The sequence below is a fragment of the Oreochromis niloticus genome, linkage group LG10, assembly GCF_001858045.2.
Source record: "Oreochromis niloticus isolate F11D_XX linkage group LG10, O_niloticus_UMD_NMBU, whole genome shotgun sequence".
NCBI classification, from domain to species: Eukaryota; Metazoa; Chordata; class Actinopteri; order Cichliformes; family Cichlidae; genus Oreochromis; species Oreochromis niloticus.
In genome coordinates this window covers 30,456,517-30,476,852 of record NC_031975.2, presented here as the reverse complement: position 1 = coordinate 30,476,852, position 20,336 = coordinate 30,456,517, and the positions used below count along the sequence as shown (strand labels likewise).

General features: G+C 47.7%; 1 protein-coding gene across 1 annotated transcript in view; it reads right to left on the bottom strand.

The window, feature by feature from the left end:
• wwc1 (WW and C2 domain containing 1) overlaps positions 1-20,336 on the bottom strand; it is a 43,464-nt gene that overhangs the window by 5,495 nt on the left and 17,633 nt on the right. Inside the window, exons 6-22 of the mRNA XM_019363506.2 lie at positions 17,497-17,626; positions 13,685-13,831; positions 13,293-13,363; positions 11,521-11,766; positions 9,770-9,859; positions 7,822-8,477; positions 5,233-5,344; positions 4,878-5,048; positions 4,273-4,465; positions 3,975-4,082; positions 2,550-2,599; positions 2,464-2,507; positions 2,232-2,431; positions 1,857-2,027; positions 1,688-1,780; positions 345-575; positions 19-137 (exon numbers count right to left, since the gene is read on the bottom strand). Of these exons, the coding sequence (XP_019219051.1) occupies positions 19-137; positions 345-575; positions 1,688-1,780; positions 1,857-2,027; positions 2,232-2,431; positions 2,464-2,507; positions 2,550-2,599; positions 3,975-4,082; positions 4,273-4,465; positions 4,878-5,048; positions 5,233-5,344; positions 7,822-8,477; positions 9,770-9,859; positions 11,521-11,766; positions 13,293-13,363; positions 13,685-13,831; positions 17,497-17,626 (2,832 nt within the window). The remainder of the gene's footprint in view (positions 1-18; positions 138-344; positions 576-1,687; positions 1,781-1,856; positions 2,028-2,231; positions 2,432-2,463; positions 2,508-2,549; positions 2,600-3,974; positions 4,083-4,272; positions 4,466-4,877; positions 5,049-5,232; positions 5,345-7,821; positions 8,478-9,769; positions 9,860-11,520; positions 11,767-13,292; positions 13,364-13,684; positions 13,832-17,496; positions 17,627-20,336) is intronic.

Sequence of the window (20,336 nt, the reverse complement as noted above, 5' to 3'; positions counted from 1 at the left end):
TGGTGGTGCTTTTCGTACCTGAAGGTCTGCACCTCGGGGACCTCTTTGCGGCTCTGGCCTCTGATCTTGTGAACGTCCTTGGCTGCGGCCTTCATCATTTTCTCCACCCGCTTCTCCTGCTGCTGCTCCTCCCGAGTCTGAAGAGAACAAAACCAGAGAGTTTTTATTCCAGCGGGACAACTCTACTGTTACAGTAAAAAAAGAACAAAAGTAGAGCGCCCTCTGGAGGATTATCGGATTCATCTGCACATGAAGAGCAAAATGAGGACACAGAAATTGATTTCACCATGTAACATGTGGACAGAGGCTCCACGGGAGCCCTGGACACTCTGCGTTAAGTTCACCTGTTTCTCGGCCTGCCTGAGGAGCAGCCGGAAGCGTTCGTCTTCTTGGACCCAGGCGGGCAGCTCTTTCTGGCCCTGCTGCCTCGCCTTCTCCAGCTGCGTCTTCAGCTCCCGCAGCACCCGCAGCTCCTGCGCCAGCCGGGCCTGCCGCGTCCGGGACACCTGCAGGTCCAACTCCAGGTCCAGGGAGGTCCGCAGCAGCCCGTCTAGACCTTTAACGGGTACAGGAGGCTGAGAGAGGACAGGAAGGGGCGGGGTTAAGTGCCGAGGACAAAACACAGGGAAACATTACAACTGCAAATTTGCTACAAAATCGTCGCCTATGAACTGACAAGCTCTAAAAAATGCGACAGAGAAGCTGACAGAAACTGTGAACGAGTGCAACAAAACAGTAACACCTTCAATTTCCTCCCTGCTGCAGCACAATTCAAAAACACACAACGTCACACAACGTCACTGCTGCCTGGTTCTGTCAGTCAGACAGGCTGGGCTGAGTTTGAGCCGAAGGCAAAGAAAGAAAAACAAAAGTGCATAAAACAAAACAAACCCAAAGGTAACAGAACCCAAACATCAGGGTTTCCTGCTGCTGTTTGGGCTGAACCACAGCTCGACGCACACAGCCCTGCTATGTCTGCTCAGGTTTAAGTGCAGGCATCAGCGAAGAAGCCTGTAAAGTCCTCGATGTCTGAAGAGGGCTTAAAAGTCACCTGAGTGTTTAATAACACCTCGACTTATTTGAAAATACTGTCACCAACACCTGCTGCCGTGGAGCCTCGGGAGGCCGAATCTGCTGCCTCGACTTTAAATTAATACAAGCTGGAAATGTCAGCGCTGCATTAAACATTCAGACGGTCATTAAATATTAAGAGTCGCTTCACTGGGAGTCGTTAGCGGTTTAAAGCCTCAAAAAATGCAAATCGGCTCTCCTTTCCGAGTTAATGCGGTCAGCAAATGTGAAGGTTTGACTTTCGAGAAGTCGAGAAGCAGGAGGATCAGAAAGACGAGAGAAACCGCACCACTGAGGCTGAAACACGGGAATCGAGCGTCCCGCGGTTCAGGGTGGACAGCCACTCTCACAGGTGAAGGGGGAGGGGCTAAAATGGCTCATTACAGACAGCGCTGCACCGAGGCTCAGTATCAGATAAACTAGGATTATTATGAACTGTGAATCATGCAAAGCTACTTAGAATCACTTACTCAACAAATACCAACAAAGCTTCGATGACGAGTCTCACAAAGGAACTACATTCTTTTGTCTACATCCGCCACACAAAGTAGGCGTGACGCTAGCTAATGTCTAATGGTTCTGCAGTGATGCAGAGGCGGGGGGGCGGAGTCTTTACCCTCTTCATGCGCATGCTGCGTCTCTCGGAGGCGTTTCTGACAAACGGGGACTTCTTGGAGAGCGTGGAGCTGTCGCTGTCACTGCGGTTAATCTGCGAGGACAAAAACACGTGTTTAATGAAGTCGCAGCGTCGCCATCAGCGTAAATCCTGCGTGGGTCTCACTTACCCTGCAGATGTACTGGCTCTGAGGTCCGGGCGAGAAGGTCTTGGACCGGATGATGGTGTTGCCCCTCATGAAGGGGTTCTGCTGGCGGACGTCCGGGCGCCGCTCTTTGGGCCGAACCACGGAGCAGTGATGCAGCAACGGCAGGCTGTCCATGCTCGTCTCCTTGTTCACCTGAAGGAGAGAACCGCAGCGGTAATGAGGATGCTCACCGACCGAGGCGCCGTCACAGTTTTAGTTGTAAAACTGCTTCCTGCTTAAAAACAAACTCGAAAAAGGTCCACTGGAACAGGAAGTGATTCTTCCCAATTATCAGAGAAGAAGAACTAGAAACACAAAGCGGCTCGTTGACCTTAAAGCTGAAATAAATGGCGTTACCTTCTCTGTGATGGTGGCTGCTGCCGCCACCGCCGTCGGAAGAGGAGGGGGTTTGGTCCCCTTCTCCTCATCTTTCTCCTCCTCCGCTTCCCATTGGCTGCTCTCGGGATAAAACTCATCCTCTTCCTCCAGAGGCCCCGCCCCTCCACGCCGTGCCTTCGTCGTCATCGAACACGTCCGCCTCCAGAGGCTCGCCATGCCTGATGAAGACCAACCACAGACAAGTTCTTACTCGCTATGCCACCATCATCTTCCTCAGACTGAACACGAGGCTCGCTCATAGTTTGCGTCACTCAGATTTTCATCCTCAACACTCACCACTCGTCATCCTCGGGCGCTCCGGCTCGGTCGCCACTGGAAACGCGAGTCTGAAACACAAACAGTTTCATCAGGACGTTTTTATCCTCCAATTGTTCCAAACTTCCAGATTTTTGAGATCATTCAACAACGTCATTCCCCGTCACACTCGTAACACACACAGCATTTATGTCCCGAACAGTTTTCCACACTCATCGTGGGTCAATAGAATTCCTCTTATATTCCTACGTGACTGCATCCAACATGGCGTCTTATTTTCTATCCTTTTAAACGGATTTATGTATTTAGATTGAAGCTCGGTGACGAGTAAACGCTGAGAAATGTAGTTCTGATCCGGAGTAAGTGGTGTATTTTCTGAACGACAACAAAAACAGTGTTGCCAACTCCTCAGTAAGGAAAATCGCTATTGGCTGTCCTAAAAGTCGCTAGAAGTCGCTAAATGACGTCATCGCCTAATTTGCATAATTGGTCACGCTACTGTAATTGTAACCTACGTTGTTGGAGAGAGAAATAACATCGTGGAAGAGACATAAAGTGAGTAAAAAACGTCCTAAATGCAGTTAGAATTTATTTAGAACTACAAATTAAATTTCTTTTAGTAATTATTGTTTTTTAATGTCACAATTCCAACCCTGCTCCTTTATCCGGGTTTGGACCGGCAAAAGTGACCCGAAATAGGCACTCTGGTGGAGTTACTTTGTGTGTGTGTTTATAAGTAGTTTAAAACCTTGTGATCCACAAAACAGCATAAGAGTAAAAGAAGAACTGACTGCGTTACAGTCAGTGCGGCAGCAGCGGCTTTGCTCATGCGCGATTCATTTGCCGTTTGGACGCATAGGTGCGAACATCTCCTGTCCTGATAGCAGCTGGGGGAGGACTATCCTCCACCCGTGAGCGCTTTGGCACGGGTGAGGTGCCCACGGCAGCACCGCTGCTTGTTGAGAGTAAGAGCGATACCCACTTTCACGTCAAAAAGTCGTCATAAATAAGTCTCCAATAACACCAGAAAAAGTCGCCAGATTTGTCGCTAGTCGCTTTTTAGAAAAAAAGTTGCTAAGGGGGTTTGAAAACTCGCTAAATATAGCAACAAAGTCGCTAAGTTGGCAACACTGAACAAAGTGGATATTCTGTCTCACTCACAGCTTTAAAGACTTTTTAACCTTTTTATTGACTCATTTATCAATTTAATGACAGAAAAGTGTAAAATTGTAACTGTTACTTTTCTTCTTCCTTCTTCATGTGCGCACAAACAACTTTATTATTATGATCAATATTATCCCACAGGGATGTTAAACTCATGCTGTGACTCACTGAAAGCATCTAAATGTGTAACAAAAAGACATCTGAGAACTAAAATGAGAAGAATTAGTTTAAAATGAAACTGTGGAGAGGAAACGAAGCACGGCTCATTTCTGGGCCGCTCACCGGGCTTCTGCTGACCTCGGGCAGGTAGACACGACTCAGCAGGTTGTACCACTTGGTGCACTTCTCCTCCGAACAGCTGACATCAGCGAGGCTGATCTGAGCTCCCGCCTGCAGCGAGGAAGAGGAAGGGAGTCAGAGAGAGTCTGAGCATGTATTAAACTGTGTGTGATAATAACCTCGTTAACAGATGATTAATTAACAGCTAATGACCTTTAACAAACAATAAACCGTAAGATCCTCGATGATTAGTGAACACTATAATTATTTTTTTTACAGTGACGTACAAACTGAAACTAACCAGACACTCTTCGTGGCCCGACTTGCTGGTGTCGCACACGTCCACCCTCAGGGTCTTCTGCCGCAGTGAACTGTGGGAAATCTGCATGCCGAACACCTCGTTGAACTCCACGGCGTCTCGAGGTGGCGAGCTGCGTGTTCGGAAGAGGCAGCGAGTGGCCTCCATGCAGGGAAGCACCGCCACGCGTACATACCTGCAGGAGGCGAGGGCAAAGGTCACGCGATGATGTCACGATGTAAATGACAGACTATACGCTAAAGATGGATGTAGCCTCCTGTGGCATCAACCTCTGGTTTAGTTTTGTTTCTTTGGAGGAAAAGTTTGTTTACTTTTTGAAGAACTTTATTACTTTGAAACATCACCTAAAGGCGGAGCGGCTTGGCTGTTTTCTGTGATTATACTTACACATATTTTAGTTCATTATGATCTCAGTAAATAATCATTTTAGTTTTAGATCAGATTCCATAAAACTGCCTTGTAGAAAAGAAAAAAACGACTGAATTGAGTTTTTCTGTTGAGCGCCTCAAACACACGGCAGCGTGGCAGAGGCCATTAAACCTGCCGCGATACGTTCGAGGCACAGGAAACACACTGAGACTTCGTACATTTTCTGGTCGGTCGGCAGACAGAGGGCGCTGCAGTTGGACAGCTGCATGACGTAGACGGTGAAGCGCCGGTCTCTGGCCTCGTAACGGAAGCCGAGCTGCACCTGAGGGCAGCCGGGCGCCAGCCGGTCCTCGTAGGAGCTCAGCAGGAGGTCGGCGGGGAGGCCGGGTCTGCGGGAAACAGCACGCAAAGTTATTTTAAACTTCAGCTGCAGTTACGGGAAATCCGTCCAACGTTACTCATTTATTAACAAACCGTAACCTTAAATTTATGAAACAAAGAGCCAGACCAGGAAAAATAAAAGCGTAACAATACGAGGACAAATCTATGACCTCAAACTGAAAACCTTCGTACTTGCGCTCTGACGGTTCGTACACACCACTGTCGCCAGCGACCGACTCGTCAGACACGGCCGAGGTAACGCCCATTTTCTTTGGCCCCGCCCCTCGCAGCTCCGAAGCTGAGCCTAAAAAAACAAAAGAAGAGAAATAAATGAATGAAATAATTTAATGTGTAATTGTATTCTCCATCAGCTTTGCACGAGTCACAGTTCAAAATCATCCTTCCATAAAGCGGTGAAAAGCCGAAACAGCGACCACGTGTGGCGTCTTTGACTCCCACTCGTGTTATTTGTGTGCAAGTAAAAACACAAAACATCCAAACTGTAGAAAAAAATGATGTCAGTGTCAGTAATGAGAAATTTACCCAAAAACTTGAACATGAGTCTATCTGATACTTTGTGGGCCGAGGTTAATGAAGTGAATTAATCAAACCTGGCCTGGAGCCCGCCCAGCACTGCAAACAATAAATTAAAACTAATATAATCAATAATCTGTGGACTACATGTGATGTGGACCTGAGAAAGACTTCAGGCTCGTGTGGCTTTAACCTGATAAGAGCAGGAAACCAGACACCAGGTCCAGCTTTCACCTGAGCCTGACTCTCACTGCTGCTCTCCGAGCTCTCATTAACCACACAAAGGTGCAACAAGCTGCTGAAACGCAGCAAAAAATTAAAACATTTAAAACAACAGAACAGTTTCTTTTTTATTTGAATTAAACTTTCTGCTTTGGCTCCTCGTCTAATGTTTTGTTGATTATTAAACACATTATTCAACAACACCGACCATCACTGAAGCTAAAAGTGTCTCTCACAGCGGATTTATTTCATATTTAAACTATTTAAGTGAAGCTCAAATAAAGAAGTAAATGGGGGGAGGGAGATGAGGGTGGTAGGGGTCACGGGGTCGTCCAGCAGAGATTTGGGGGAGTTTTGCCTATAAAGCCCTCGTTACTGGTCCCAGTCAGTCTGACATCATGGCAGGAAGTCTGCGAGCGCAGGCAGAGACGAGAGCGCCACGAAAGACGTCGGAGCCGACAGCAAAGTGCTGCATGCTGCCGAAAGCAGATCAGGAGAGAGACAAGCCGGTAACAAAAGCAAAGGTAGGTCAGCGCTCAGGTGCAGAAAGGGGCCTGGGATTGGAGTGAAACGTGAAAACATCACATTCATCGACTCACTCGGTCCTAAAACACACGTGAGGCCCACAGGCCCCGCCTGATCCATAACACAAGGCAACAAAGACCCTCAGAGTAAAACACTGGGGGAAAGTTATAAAAAAAAAAAGTGAAGAACTCAAAAAACTGTCTTCAGAGTTGATGTAACTAGTGTGCTTCTAAACCCTGAAAATGTTGCTCTCTTCTGTATTTATGACGTTATGAGGGACCAGAAATAAGAACTGATCAATACACCGGCACCAGGGTATCAGCTGATATCGATATCGTATCAACATCAATAACAGCCGATAAAAAATGGAAGAGTAGAAGAAGAAATGGGAGAAACATCCGTGAACCGTGTTACAGGTGTTGATGTTGCATAATATGTCCTGTAGAGGGCGCCCTGCTGCTGCAGGCTGGCAGAGCATAAACCAGTAATCCACGACTGGTTTTAACAGTAAAACAGGATTAAACTCAGAAAGGACTCGGAAATAACGACACTAACAAACGTCAGGCAAAGATGTTCGTGTTTTATGTCCCTGAAAGACAAAAAATATCGTCCCACATGTCGAACGTTTTATTCACCAAATACAAATATCAGCCTTAAAAATCCTGCATTTGTCGGCCGTATCAGAAATGCAGAAAAAACCAAATGTTTGTACTGTGAGAGGATGTAGGAGGAAAAGATTAAATATCATAAAAAAGTCTTTTTTTTAAGACTGAACTGATTTACCTGGAAAAAAAAGTTTTTCAATTATTTAGTTTTAAAATTGGTTAAAAGTCAAAATTATATCTGAAAAAATAAAACTGGAGCGATAATGCGATCACAGTTTTGCTGTAACCGCCGTCTCCTGATGCAGAGAACGAGCTTCAGCGCTGAACAGCTGCAACCCTAAACCCTCCTGACCTTCACCTCCACCCTCCTCATCGCTGCCAGCAGCCGTCAGGTGTCACACACAGGATTAAATTCCTCATCACACACACTGAGAGGAGGAGGAGGGTTCCTGGAGTCGGGCTTTCTAATAAAGCTTTTTCTCTGAAGTCAAGAGCTGCCTCTGTCACAGCGGCTCATTCCTCACTTTGTTTTACAAATCAGACCTGACTGCTGTGAGGCTGAGAGCCCAGGAGGCTCCTCAGGTCTGATCAAGAGTCACGTTTTCACTCAAACACGCAGCTTTTAGTCTAGTTTCTGATGGTGGGCGGTCTGCGGTGCATTTATGAAGAGGTTACAAAGACAGCTCACTGTCACCTTAGCAACACTTTGATTAAAAGGACTCAGAAAAGCGTTCGTCCTCACTGAGATGAAGACGTGTTCGTGTGATTGCTGATGCAGCAGGACTCAAAGTGAAACCAGAATCAGTGACTGGGATCAATAATGATCAGGTGTTTCCTCACAACACTAAAAACATGTCAGATAGATCGTGCTGTGTAACATCTGCTTCCTGTTTACCTTTGACCTCCTCGCACAGCCCGCCATGGTGGTTCTGCTTCTCCTCCGGACCGCCGTGCTCCTCCTGACGCTCCTCCTCAGAGTCCAGCCTGAGCTCCAGCTCGGCCAGCCTGCTGTGGAGCTCCAGGTCGAGCCCCAACCCGGAGCCCCCTGACGGGCCCGCGAACGTCTCGCCTGACAGGAAGCTAGCGTCCGTGACCAGGGGCGAGCACGGCGGAGACAGTGAGGAGAGAGACGAGCGCGGGGATAAGGAGTTCATTGAGCGGGGGGTTTCTGACAGTCTGAGGGCCTGGATCCTGGACGGCTCCGCCCCCACGCCAGCCCCTGTGCCTCCTCCAGCGTCTCCTCCGGTGCCTCCTGCCTTGCTCTGGGGTCTCCCGGCATCTCTCGCGCCGCTGCCGGTCACCACCTCGTGCTCGTGGATGGTGGTGATGGAGCTGGAGGGCCGGTAGCCCCCCTGGACGCCCTCCTGCAGGAGGCTGTCCAGCTTGTTCTGGAAGTCCGGGTCGGCAAGCTCCGGCTGCTCCAGGTAGATGTCGGTGAAGCTGAGGGAGGAGGTGGAGCCAAGGCTGGAGGTGGTGGCCAGCGAGCCGCGGCTGGAGGTCAGAGAGCCTCGACTGCTGCCGGACGAACAGGAGAGGGTGCTGGCCGACAGGCTGTGGAGAGAGGGGGAGGAAGTTAACCACAGACACGATGACGCGTGAGTCAGCTGATCGGTGCAATCGTGTGAACGCTGGAGCGCGAGTCTGTTAACCCACGTCCAGAAACACAAGACCGTTTCTCGTGTCTGCTGCGCTACGTCACAAACGTTAAACCGCTGCAGTTTATTCAGAGATCGTGAAGAAGTTCAGGACTTCTTATCTTTAGATTGTGACGTAGAGGAAACCTGTTTGGTTACAGTTTCAGTCCAGATGTTTCCATCGAGCTAAAATGCTGCTCGACTTCATTACAGGTACTAAAGAAACAATCAGCTGATCAAAACCTACAAAGTCAGCACCTGCTGACTACGATCACGGCGTAAATGAGCCGAGCTCGACTGCTGTCCAATCATTTCTCTGGAAAACTGCTCTAAGGTCCCGGTCTCTTCCTGCCGAGCGTCAGCAACAAACAGATTCCTAAAAGCTTTTGTTCCTGTTTTGACGTCTTGTTTGACGTTTGTTTGCTTTGCTTCTTTTCTTTGAATAAATGAAACGACTGTTGCCAATAAAACTCGTTTTTTGACTTTTTCACGATAAAAGTCGTCCTCGTCTCTCCTCCTCGGCCTCTGAACGACGAGCTAATTAAAGCGTGACAGCTCGTTAGCAGGGACGCGGCGTACTTTCTGTCCTGTTACATCAAACTCGGGAGGAGACAAAGAAGTCGACAACGCTCAACTTGTGGTGTTGAACTTTTTACTGCAGCAATTTTAAAAAGAGCAGAATAACAACGACAACGTCTGTCGACCGCCCGGTGAGAGCGAGCAGAGAGAAATCTGTCCCACTAACGAGAAACAAACCACGACACGAACATTTAACACAAACACTTTAAGATCTGCTCCACTGAACTATCCACATCATTCTTCTGCATCCTTATTTCTGCTTCATGTCTTTTTAAAATAAGGTTTTAAAATTGTAGGAATGTGCTGTGGAGTGAACCCGGGGCAGATTTATGCTTTTTTATTTGTTTGAAATGAGCCTTTGGAGGCAGACTGACACACACAGAGCCCCGAGTCTGTTTTACGTTGCCTTATTTAACGTATTTCCTGTTATTTCTGCACGTTTGTTCAACATATTCCACGCCTGGCTTCTGTCTTGAGCCTTTATTTTGAAAAGAATTGTGGAAACCGAGACTCTTTGAGTGAACTCTGCGTCATTCTCACTTCTGCAGATTCTTCCATCATCTCTCTGAGTTATTGGTAACTTTAAAGACGTGTTAATTATCTTTAATAAGCTCAATGAGAAGCACGAACCTCTTGAGCTGCGTGTGCAGCATGGTGGCGAGGCGAACGTTCTCCTCCAGCTCTCTCACCAGCTTGTTCCTCTTGCAGTGAAGACGAAGCCTGAAACAACAAAGACACAAAGACGCCGTTTAGTTTTTGCAGTACAGAAAAAAACGATGTCGGCAGCAGCTCCTGAACGCCACGCAGCTTGCAGCAGTTAAGGAGATCTACAGCCTCGGTGCAAACAGACGTCTTCTGTTTCCTGTTCATCTCCCTTTTACACGTCTACGTTTTTATTTACGCCTCTGACTCCTCGCCATCGGGATCAGGACACCGTGGAGACACCGCCATCTTCTCTCCGCATGTTAACAGCAGGGTCAAGTCCTCCCCGAGGCCGCTTACAGCATGTCTTCCGAGGTCTTTCTCCATCCTCTCGCCACCGTCCTATCACAGTAAAGCTAGGACATCTTTGATTTACAGTGTGTGCTTCTCCACCAAAGGCATTCAGCTAGTTTTACTAGTCTTTATTAGTAAATGGGTATTAATGACATTTTAGGATGTTAAAGGATCTGCAGACACCCTGCTGTCCACACAGAGGCAGACCTGAGCAACATTCAGACGACTGAACCGCCCAAAATCTTTAAACCAGAACCTGCAGGGGTGTGTGTGTGTGTGTGTGTGTGTGTGTGGAAGGTGGACTACAAGAGGTTCTTGTTCTTTGTGAGCGTGCTGTGTAGCCTCTCAGGTTACAGGAACAGGAGACGCGACACAAAGAGAGTCTGGGCTCAGGTAGAGTCTGACCTGAACAGGAACAACGGGAGTCCTGTTAGAGGAGGAGGAGGAGGAGGAGGGGGGGGGGGGGGGGGTTGACTGTGGTATTCAGGAAATGTGAAAGTGGTGCTACGAGGCTAAGAGGGATGCGAGGGACTGATGATGATGATGATGATGATGATGATAAGGAGGAGGAGGAGGAGGAAGGAGATTCTTCATGCTCCTCAGGGAGGGCTGACGTCTGTAAAGGTCAGCTGCATCACCAGCTGGTAAGGACATAATGACGCCGTTTACACACACCTGTCATCACCTCTGACCTCCTCGCTGCACCTTTACGCAGCAGCTGCTTTTTAGTTTCTGGAGATGCGTTCAGGAACCGAACCAGCAGCTTGTTCAGCTGATCAATGAGGCGCTGCAGTAACATCGTGCTCCCTGTACAGGTCGCCACAGCGGATCCCGGCCCTGCACCCTCTGCATGTGCACATGAGGTTCCTCATCGCTGCACCGTGCATGACGGGCAAAGGTAAATCACTCCACACTGGAGTTGCATAACACACTGCTGCTGTCGACTTTGTGCTTTTTATACCGCCTCGAGATTACAGGAGGTACACAGAGGGAACCGCACTCACAGCGAGTCCTGCTGCAACATGAAACCACAGGAGGAGGAATGGTTACCCGAGCACGGCGAGAAAATACCAACGTCACACAGCAGGACGCTGCGAGCGATCCGGACAATCTGCACAGTATAACCTGCAAACCCAGACGCTCCCTGAACGCATCACGTGCAAACAAATTTTGTTAAAGTGCGTTTTCACACTAACGACTGGAACCAAATCCTGGTTCTAAAACTCAGGAACAAAATTTCAGGAAAAAAAAATGAAAGCCGCGGTGTCACGGCGACGTTTCCCACGTGTGAGTAAAGTTTCTCTGGGTTTTGAACTTTACTGTGATTTGTAGCGTCAGCACTGACCCTGCAGCACACGTTCTCATTACAGTCGTACATTAATCACCTTTCGGTCAGCGCCTTGCTCTGGTTGTCTCTGGCGGCCTGCAGGTCTCGTTCCAGCCGCTTCTTCTCGGACTCCAGCTTCTCGGCGTCGTTGGGCTGGAGCCGCTGCCGCGGGCTAACATACTGCAGCTCCTTCAGAAGCTCCTCCTTCTCGTTGATGAGAATGAGGCGGTCCCGCTCTGGGTCCAGCAGCCCCGGCCACGCCTCGCTGTCCAGTTTGGCGATCTGCACCTCAATGGTGGCGATCCTGGGAGAAGAAAGGAAGGAAACAGTTTCAGATTTTCCAACAGAAATCTGCAGCAGATATTTCTCACCCCAACCGGTCGCAGCAGATGGCCCCGCCCCTCCCTGAGCCTGGTTCTGCCGGAGGTTTCTTCCTGTTAAAAGGGAGTTTTTCCTTCCCACTGTCGCCAAAGTGCTTGCTCATACGGGGTCATATGATTGTTGGGTTTTTCTCTGTATGTATTATTGTAGGGTCTACCTTACAATATAAAGCGCCTTGAAGCGACTGTTGTTTGTGATTTGGCGCTATACAAATAAAATTGAATAGAATTGAATCGAATATTTAGTATATCTGTCCATGGAACACTTGAAAAATCACTATGTTCTCAAATTTGAACGCAGAAAAGGATCCAAATCTTTCTGCCCAGCGTGGCGGGGTCAGACTGTCCACCGGTCAGGTCAGGACCAGGCTAACAGCACATCTGGTACAGCTGGGAATCACCACGATATGACATTTCTCTGATTTTTAACATTGTGTGATATGCTGAGTATTGCAATAACAAGAAATAAACACACAACATTACCATGAATACCATCGCTGCCAATAAAAACGATCATAAATGAGCCGGTTTCCTTTCAGTCTGAGGCTGGCATCTACATGAAGTCTGTTTCTGATAATACAGCAATGAACCATGATAAGCGGTCAAAAATCACATCTGTGGCTTCTCTGTGCACAGAATTATATCTGTACTCTGAAACCTTCCTGCTCTAACAGGAATATTAGCTTGCAACGAGTTTGTCTCCTGTCAGACGACCTGCAATCACCCTCAGCCTCCGGGGAGCCGTGAAGTCCCTGAAATCTGCGATCAGTCACAAGAAGTGAAAAACATTCAGAACGACCTGGCGAGGATGTCGCCGTCAGCTCGCTCTGAGTTAGGACGAGTCCAATGTTGGTCCTTTTCAGGTTGAGTCGGTTTGCTCAGCTAACGCTTCCTCTGGATTCCGGTGTCCGAGATGAGCCCTCATGTCCTCAGAGTGCTTTCATTAATGTTATAAATATCCATAATCTGTGTCCCTTTATTGATACAACATCACCAAATATCATAAAACGTGGAGCTACTACGCTGTATCGATCTTTTAATTATACTGATAGTTCCCGGGCTATAAACGTCCAGACGTCCTTGAATGCAGCACATTTGTTCAAATGACACCAAATTCAACAGCTGTAACGTTAAATAAGCAACTTTGTGTGATCTTCACCACACCACTGGACCATCTCTGTAAAGTCTGTAGAAGTAATCTGACTGAACACTGAACAGCTGCGCTCAGAAACAGCATTAAAACACAAAATTACCAAATTTAAGCCCAGAATCAGGCAGATTATCAGAAGCAAACAGACTTTAAATGCACCGCGACGTCTCATTAGTTTGATTATGTCTCACATTTTTGTGCTGAAGAGGAAGGGGTTTCCTTCTAGTATCCACCTCCGGCCTCATCGTTGTCTAAGCTCTACATTTAAATCTGATGACACGTGTGCAGACAGACGGTTACCTTCTCTTGGCCTCCTCGTACTTCAGGCTCACACGAACCTTCTCGGCCAGTTTGTTGCTGCTGGTCATGAACTGAATGAAAACAAACAAAACAACACGATGGAGGTTAAAACTCAACGTTTTACTGACAACACTCACTGAAAACTGTGAACAGTGTCAGATTCTTGTAATGCCATCAAGTCATCTGATCAACACCCTCCTCTAATGTTACACAACAACAGTGTTCGACCATCTTGAAACACCAAAGAAGAAGAAAATGATAAAGAAACGCAGAATCGCTAACAAATGGGTTCATCCAGCTGTGGAGTTAAAGTACACTGGATTATATTTGACAATTAATTATGGCAAACAGTCATAATCAACGAGCTCGTGCTCCTGCGGCTCGGGGCCTACCTCGGCGGGGATGTCGGTCTGCGAGCTGGCGTCGGAGTAGAGCCGCGGGATGGACAGCTCAGAGTTGGCGAGCGAGGTGCTGCTGCCCCACAGCTCCTGCTGCGAGCCCGAGTCCAGCCGGAAGCCGTCCTTCAGCACCGCCAGTTTCTGCAGGAACACGAGACAAACAGAGAGGGCGCCAAAGGTCACAGCACGAACCGCAGAGAGGAAAGAGGCGCAGAGTCACGACAGCATTGCAGAACACTTAGCTGCTTAGCAACCACCATCATTATTTTTATTATTATAAAACTTTAAAATCTGTGCATATATTAAGTGAATTACAGTTTATATTTGTGACTTATTACATTATTTCAGTATAAAATCATAGAAAGAAGGCCATTGGATTCCACCTGCATGAGGAGCGTCCGTCAAATGTTCACGAGCCCGACATTCCTTTGAAACGCTCTGACCTTTGCCCTCGAGTCGTATTCGATCATCTAGGAACTGAAGCTGAGAATCATTTATGAACTGCAGCATGTTTGCACAGAGCCACTCAGTGAAAGCTGCTCAGGGCAAAGGGCAGGCGTGAAGGAGCAACTCTGGGAAAGTGAAAAAGGAGACGCTGCTTCTGTGTTTGCGGTGCAGCCGCCAAAGCCGCCGCGTTCCCTTTCATCTTTACGACCACGATGAAGCCTGCGGTTGGTTTTGAAGTGTGCTGAGGATTGCAGCTTATCCCTGCTTTTATATGCAGCAGAAAAATAACACAACACCTCCATCATTACAGTATTTACAGTCCCCACAGTTTTATCCGCAGTTCCAGCTCCATTAACACGTAAAACGCAAATCTCCACATTGAATGTGTTTTAAATCAGCTTCTCTGCAGATCTGTCAGCTGAATGTTGGTGCTACCAAATCTCCAGTTTAACCACCTCCCGAAGGCGTTGGACTGGATTCAGATGTGGGGACTGAGGAGGTCACTGATCTCCTGCACCATCCTCCTGGAATCAGCCGTGAAGAGCCGAGAACAAACCAACACGACCGGACGACTGGGCGGGACTGAGGAAGAGCCAGGTTACACGGACCGGTTCAGCCTGGTCTTATATACGCCAACAACATAACGTCTCTGAGGTGTTCTGTTGGATCAGGCGAGCGTGGCGGTCTGTCAGTGGTATCACGTCCTTCATCCTCCACCTGCATACTCTCCCTACATGAGGCCGAGCATGTTGGTGCAGCTGGAGGACGTGGGATCTCCATGGACCTGCCTCCCCACACCATCACTGACTCACCAAAGCGGTCACGCTGAACGACGGTACAGGCAGCAGAACGTTCTGCAGACCCTCTCACGTCTGTCACATGTGCTCAGGGTGAACCTGCTCTCACCTGTTAAAGTTCAGGGTGTGGCCTGTGCAGGGTCCAGGTCACCTCACGCTAACAGCAGTGAAAAAACGTCAGTGTGCCTGTGAAACTGTCCCTGTGGGTGTGGTGTCATCGTTGCCCCTCTGGTGCACCTGATCAACACCCCCCTCTGATACTAACTGGTCACATCAGACTTCATGCTGTACTCTGACAAAACAGGGTTCCTGTAATATTTGTGTATATACTGATATTCAGAAATAAATGTGTGCTTGTTGACAGGCAGATATACGATGTGAACACACACACAGGAACAGACAGCCTGACAGACTGAGCTGTCAGCTGCAGATGGCGGGGGGGGAGGAGGGAGACGGACAGAAGGAGGAAGGCAGCACATTATTTATTATTGAAGACACTTTCCTCCTCCTACCTCCAAAGCAATCTGCAGTCACAGCACACCTGACGGTTTCCATCTTTACGTGCATGTCGCAGTGAATTTTTACAATGATGCACTTCAAATGCAGACGCACACGTTTGCACCCTCAGCTCCGTAAATTACCATCGCATACGTTTTCAAGTCGTTGCATCAGAGCCCAAAAAACTACACATCAAACACTCAAAGTTTGTCTCGGTGCACACCTGTAAACAAACCCTCATCCTCTTCATGCAACTTTAATCCCCCTGCAGCCGTGGAGGAAATATGGATGAGTTAATGCTGTAATGAAAGGACGTGGAGGAGCGAAGGGGTGCTGGGAGATAGCGGCGTACGTCGGGATGAAGCCGCCATTCATGCAAAACAGAGAGCTGCAAACTGAAGCTGTGGGAGAAGAAAAGCAGACTGAGCTGCCTCTAAACGGCTCGACACACATGACGGCCTGCAGGCTTTTTAAAAGTCACTTCAGCGTGAGTCACTGTGTACATAAGATACGACAGTACATGCTTCAGAGCCACGAAAACAAGATAACAGAGAGCCTGGAGCTGAACACGAGCTACACTTCAGGACTCGAAACCTCTTTAAAAATGCCTTAGATTAAAATTATGATCAACTTTTTGTGTAAACACTGATACCAGTTTAATATTAACAGCGAGGAAGAATGAAAGCTTTGTTCAAGTTAAAGATAATTAAACACGTCTGTTTGCTCCTCGAGCATTTCCAACAGCAGCTTTAACCACCGACTTCTCCTCGAGTCATTCCTCACCAAGCTTTCCATCTCTGTAATCCAGCCCGCCATCTTCTTTTTACCTTCAGGTTCCTGCCACCGTTATCACCCCAGACTCGTGGTCACCAACAGGTGGATCGCGGTCCAGATCTGGACGCAGACGCCCCTCTTCACGGGCCCAAGTTATTTTAATCTTTTGTCTTTATGTTGGTGTACGTACACACGAAACACAGACCAATGCTTTCTAACTGTGTCCATGTGATGCTGCTCGACCAATCAAATCAATTATACAGAGTGAAAACAGGAAAACAGAGGAAGCAGCTGAGATGGTTCACTGTAAACTCTATCATTATTTACTATCGTCATCATTAAAGGAGCCTCCTTTTCATCGTGTAAACTACTAAAACAGTTTAAATGCATGTTCTTTGTTGTATTTGACAGCTCGACTGCACACAGACACTCAATCTAAATATTTTACACTGAATTCTTTGAGGCTGTTTTTCTATAACCCGACCTCCTTAAATCTTAGCTGGATCTCCTTCCTTTGGCTGAGCTGGGTCTAACCCTCAGACACTTTTGTATTTTTAATACTTTACGTGAGCTCTGATGTTTCGTACCAGCCCAACTTTGCCTCACGGTTTTAACGGTGTCAATCTCTCCCACTCAAAACCTGTCGCGATGACGTAAACAGCTGCATCGCAGATGTTCAGACCTTCTCTTACAGAGTGAGAAATACCAATCACATTACTGCGATACAGAATGACACGTGATTATTTTCTTATTAATGCCTTTGACTGAACTCACACAGCGTCTGCTCCACGAACACTTTAAGACCATCGCCTCTGTCCTCGTCATCATGTGACACACGTGCACAGCTGTAATATGAACATACACGATGCTCCCAGCTCATCTAAACTGAACTCACACCTTTAACCAAGCCAAGAAAGGTCAACTGCACGTTAACGTCGAGTGTCCTCCTCTCGACAAACGAAGGGAGGAAGAAAGACGATCCAAACGCCGGCGTGAAGCACGTAGAGTCAAGGTGGCTCTGTGGTTTTATTCTGAAAGGTCAGGCTCTGCTGAAACATCCTCACAGCTGTTTTGTTCCTCAGCTTCTCTGACTTGACATTAGCTTCCACATCAAAGTCCGATGTTTTTAACCGTTTATTGGTCCAAACTGCTTCTTCACGCAAGTCGAGGTAGATTTATCATCTCTCGACATCCCAGAGTAACTGTTAACTCTTAAATAAGCCATAAATTACATGTGAAGCCTGCTGAGAGTGTAAATGTGAGAAGTCCAGGCTTCCAACCCAAGTTTACCTGCATGAGCTCCTGCTTCTCCTTCTCCCCGGAGCTGATGGCGTCACGGATGGAGCGCACCTCGCTGAGGATGGCCTGGGCCTCCTGCAGTCTGTAACCGGACGGGCTGTTGGACACCTTCTGGTCGATCCTGGAGGAGGAGGAGAAAGAGGAGGAGGTGGTCAGTTATGATTCAGATTGAAAACCATGTGAGCAGATGTTCACTTAGCAGCGCTCTGATACAGGGACAGGAAGCTGCTCAGCGTGCGCACGTCACTCAGCGCTCTTCTCACCTTCGTGGTTTCCAGTAAAAGCGCGTCGTTCAACATTTATCGGCTCTGACTTTTTACTCTTTGTGGCGGAGCGATATACATCAAGTGTAAATGTCAGGGACGAGGTTTGGATTCCACTCATGACTGTAAATCGAGCTCCGACGAACCGAGCTTTGATTTTTCCCCCAGTTTCGGGTACGTCGCGCCCCACGGGTGACCTCAAATTAGTCAGCACTGAGGAAGCCGACAGGGCCGTGTTCCAACATTAAATCGGAATAATTGTGTGAAAATACGGTCAGGATGTTTTCCCACAGCCGTCCTTTCTCACGGGCATCACAAGCAGCGACTCAAACACATCCTTACTGCCTTGCAAAAAATATCATTTACTACTTCATAAATGTGTGACAGTCTTGTATAATTCAGATGGATTTATGAATCCCACGCCTTGTTTCAGATTAAAAGACTCTTCCTCGGATGGAAACAGCTTTACTGGTGAACTCATAACTCTGTCACTGGTATGAATGAGTCACCAGTTTATCAGCTAACGTGTTGTCAGGCTGTTGGTTACATCAGACCCTCTGCAGGAAATGGTGTGCGGTTTAGGCGCAGGAGCGACCTGGAGTCGGCGAACGCACCGGACAGACACGCACGCACCTCCGGTGGCCGGTCTCTGAATCGCTCAGGGAGGCGGTTGAGGTTTAAGTTTAGGCTCGCTGGATTTTTATTTGTTTTTGTTTGTTTTTGCTGTGAAACAGCTGATAGGACAGATGTTTTCAGGACGTGAGTGAGTGTTTAATCCCTCCTCTAATCGGCTCACAGACCTTTCAAATATGATGGATGATTTATTCTATTTTTTAATGATAAATTAAAAATTAAATAAAAATAACACAACACACTCAGTCATGGTTGATATTTTAAAAACCAAGCAGTCAGTCGAACGTGTCAGTAATTCCAACTCTTACTACGATGAGGGTTGACTGTTTGTTCAGGTAAGACGCAGGATCCCGGTCACGGCTGCGAGTGCACCGGGGCCGTGCTCGAAGGCGGCGGCAGCAGCCGTGTAAAGCCCGTCATCGGTAAGTCATGCATGCATCTGAACAACCGGCCCGTCCACATTCTTCAGAGAGGGAAGAGGGGAGGGAGGATCGGGCCGAGAGGGAGGGAGCGAGCGAGGGACAAAACAAGGCAGCGCAGGAATGAGGAAGCGAGCAGGGAGGGAGGCACTGTCTGTAACAGGCCGAGGGGACGAGTAATCCTCTGAAATCCCTCTCAAACATGGACTCATGTTCACTGAGAGCAGCGCTTCAGATCTAAATGTGCACACACACACACATATAATATATACTGGAGAGGAGTGTTTGCTGAAGTGGGAGGTGTTTTTATGGTCGAGGGAGGTCACCTGGACCTGGTCATCAGCAGCTCCTGCTCCTGTTTGGGTAAACACGCGTGACACCTGTGACCTCAGGGACATGTTTGGCCTCAGACTCACGTTCACACTGAAACTCGCCGCTCAGCCTCACAAACCCGCCTTCGCTGCAACTTTAAGGCTGATTTACGCTCACGAGCACGTTTGACCCCCGAGTCCTGCGTGTCAGGCGAGGGCGGGCAGCTCCTGAAAATCACTGTGTTTGGTAAGTAGTATAGTATATAGCACATACACACCTCACATTCACACTCTACACATGTAACTCCTGCCAGTGAAAATACACCAGACGTATCTGTCGACCAGTCTCACTACAGCGATAAATTAATCAGCTGTAATCTTTAGGCTCCACTTATAATATCAAATATAACAACACGTACTTCAATTTACTGAACAGCCATTTATCAGTAAACTGAATACATGTATTCATATTAATCGCCTAATTTATTTGGACTATTCTCCTTTCAGCTCAGTGTGAAGCTGAACCATCGATAAACGTTTAAATTAATCTGCGTCTAATTTACAATTGCAGGCACATCTGCGAGGTTTCCCTCCATGATAACAGATTATATGATAATCCTCTATGAAAGCAGGGATGTTGAGTGCCTGTCACATCAGTCCTGCCACTTTATCTCAGCCAGTCTCTGTATTATGACAGACTGGATCAAAGAGCGGTCGCAGACCTGCTGCCGTCTATAACATCCCGGACTTCATTGCATACGATGTCTGTGGTCCTGAGTGTGCCTGAAGTGTTCAGACAAGCTCTTGTCTGCTAAAAAAAAATGTGATTTCACGTCAAAATGATCCTAGTCCAGTGTTTTTCTCTTTTAATCGTCCAGACTTGTGTGTAATGTTGGTATTTGATGGGACAGCCTGGTTGTTGGATTTGGGGTGAATACTTTACAGCGTATTTGGTTACATTACTTGTACCTGCTTGGATTTGATGCATTTATACGTTAGAGCTTCTGCAGGAGCTGCAGATTGATCTGAATGTGCTGCGAGGCCTCGTTTCCCTTTTTCAAAGCGCGGTCCAAAGAACGAAGCTAAAGTCCCGGGAAGCCTGCGTTGACTTTTGGGTTTATATTTTTCCCTCTTTTTCTGCTCGTAAACTTTTACTCTCGCAGTGAAACCTTATCAGGAGTCGAGTGTGTGGCTGCATTCCAGTC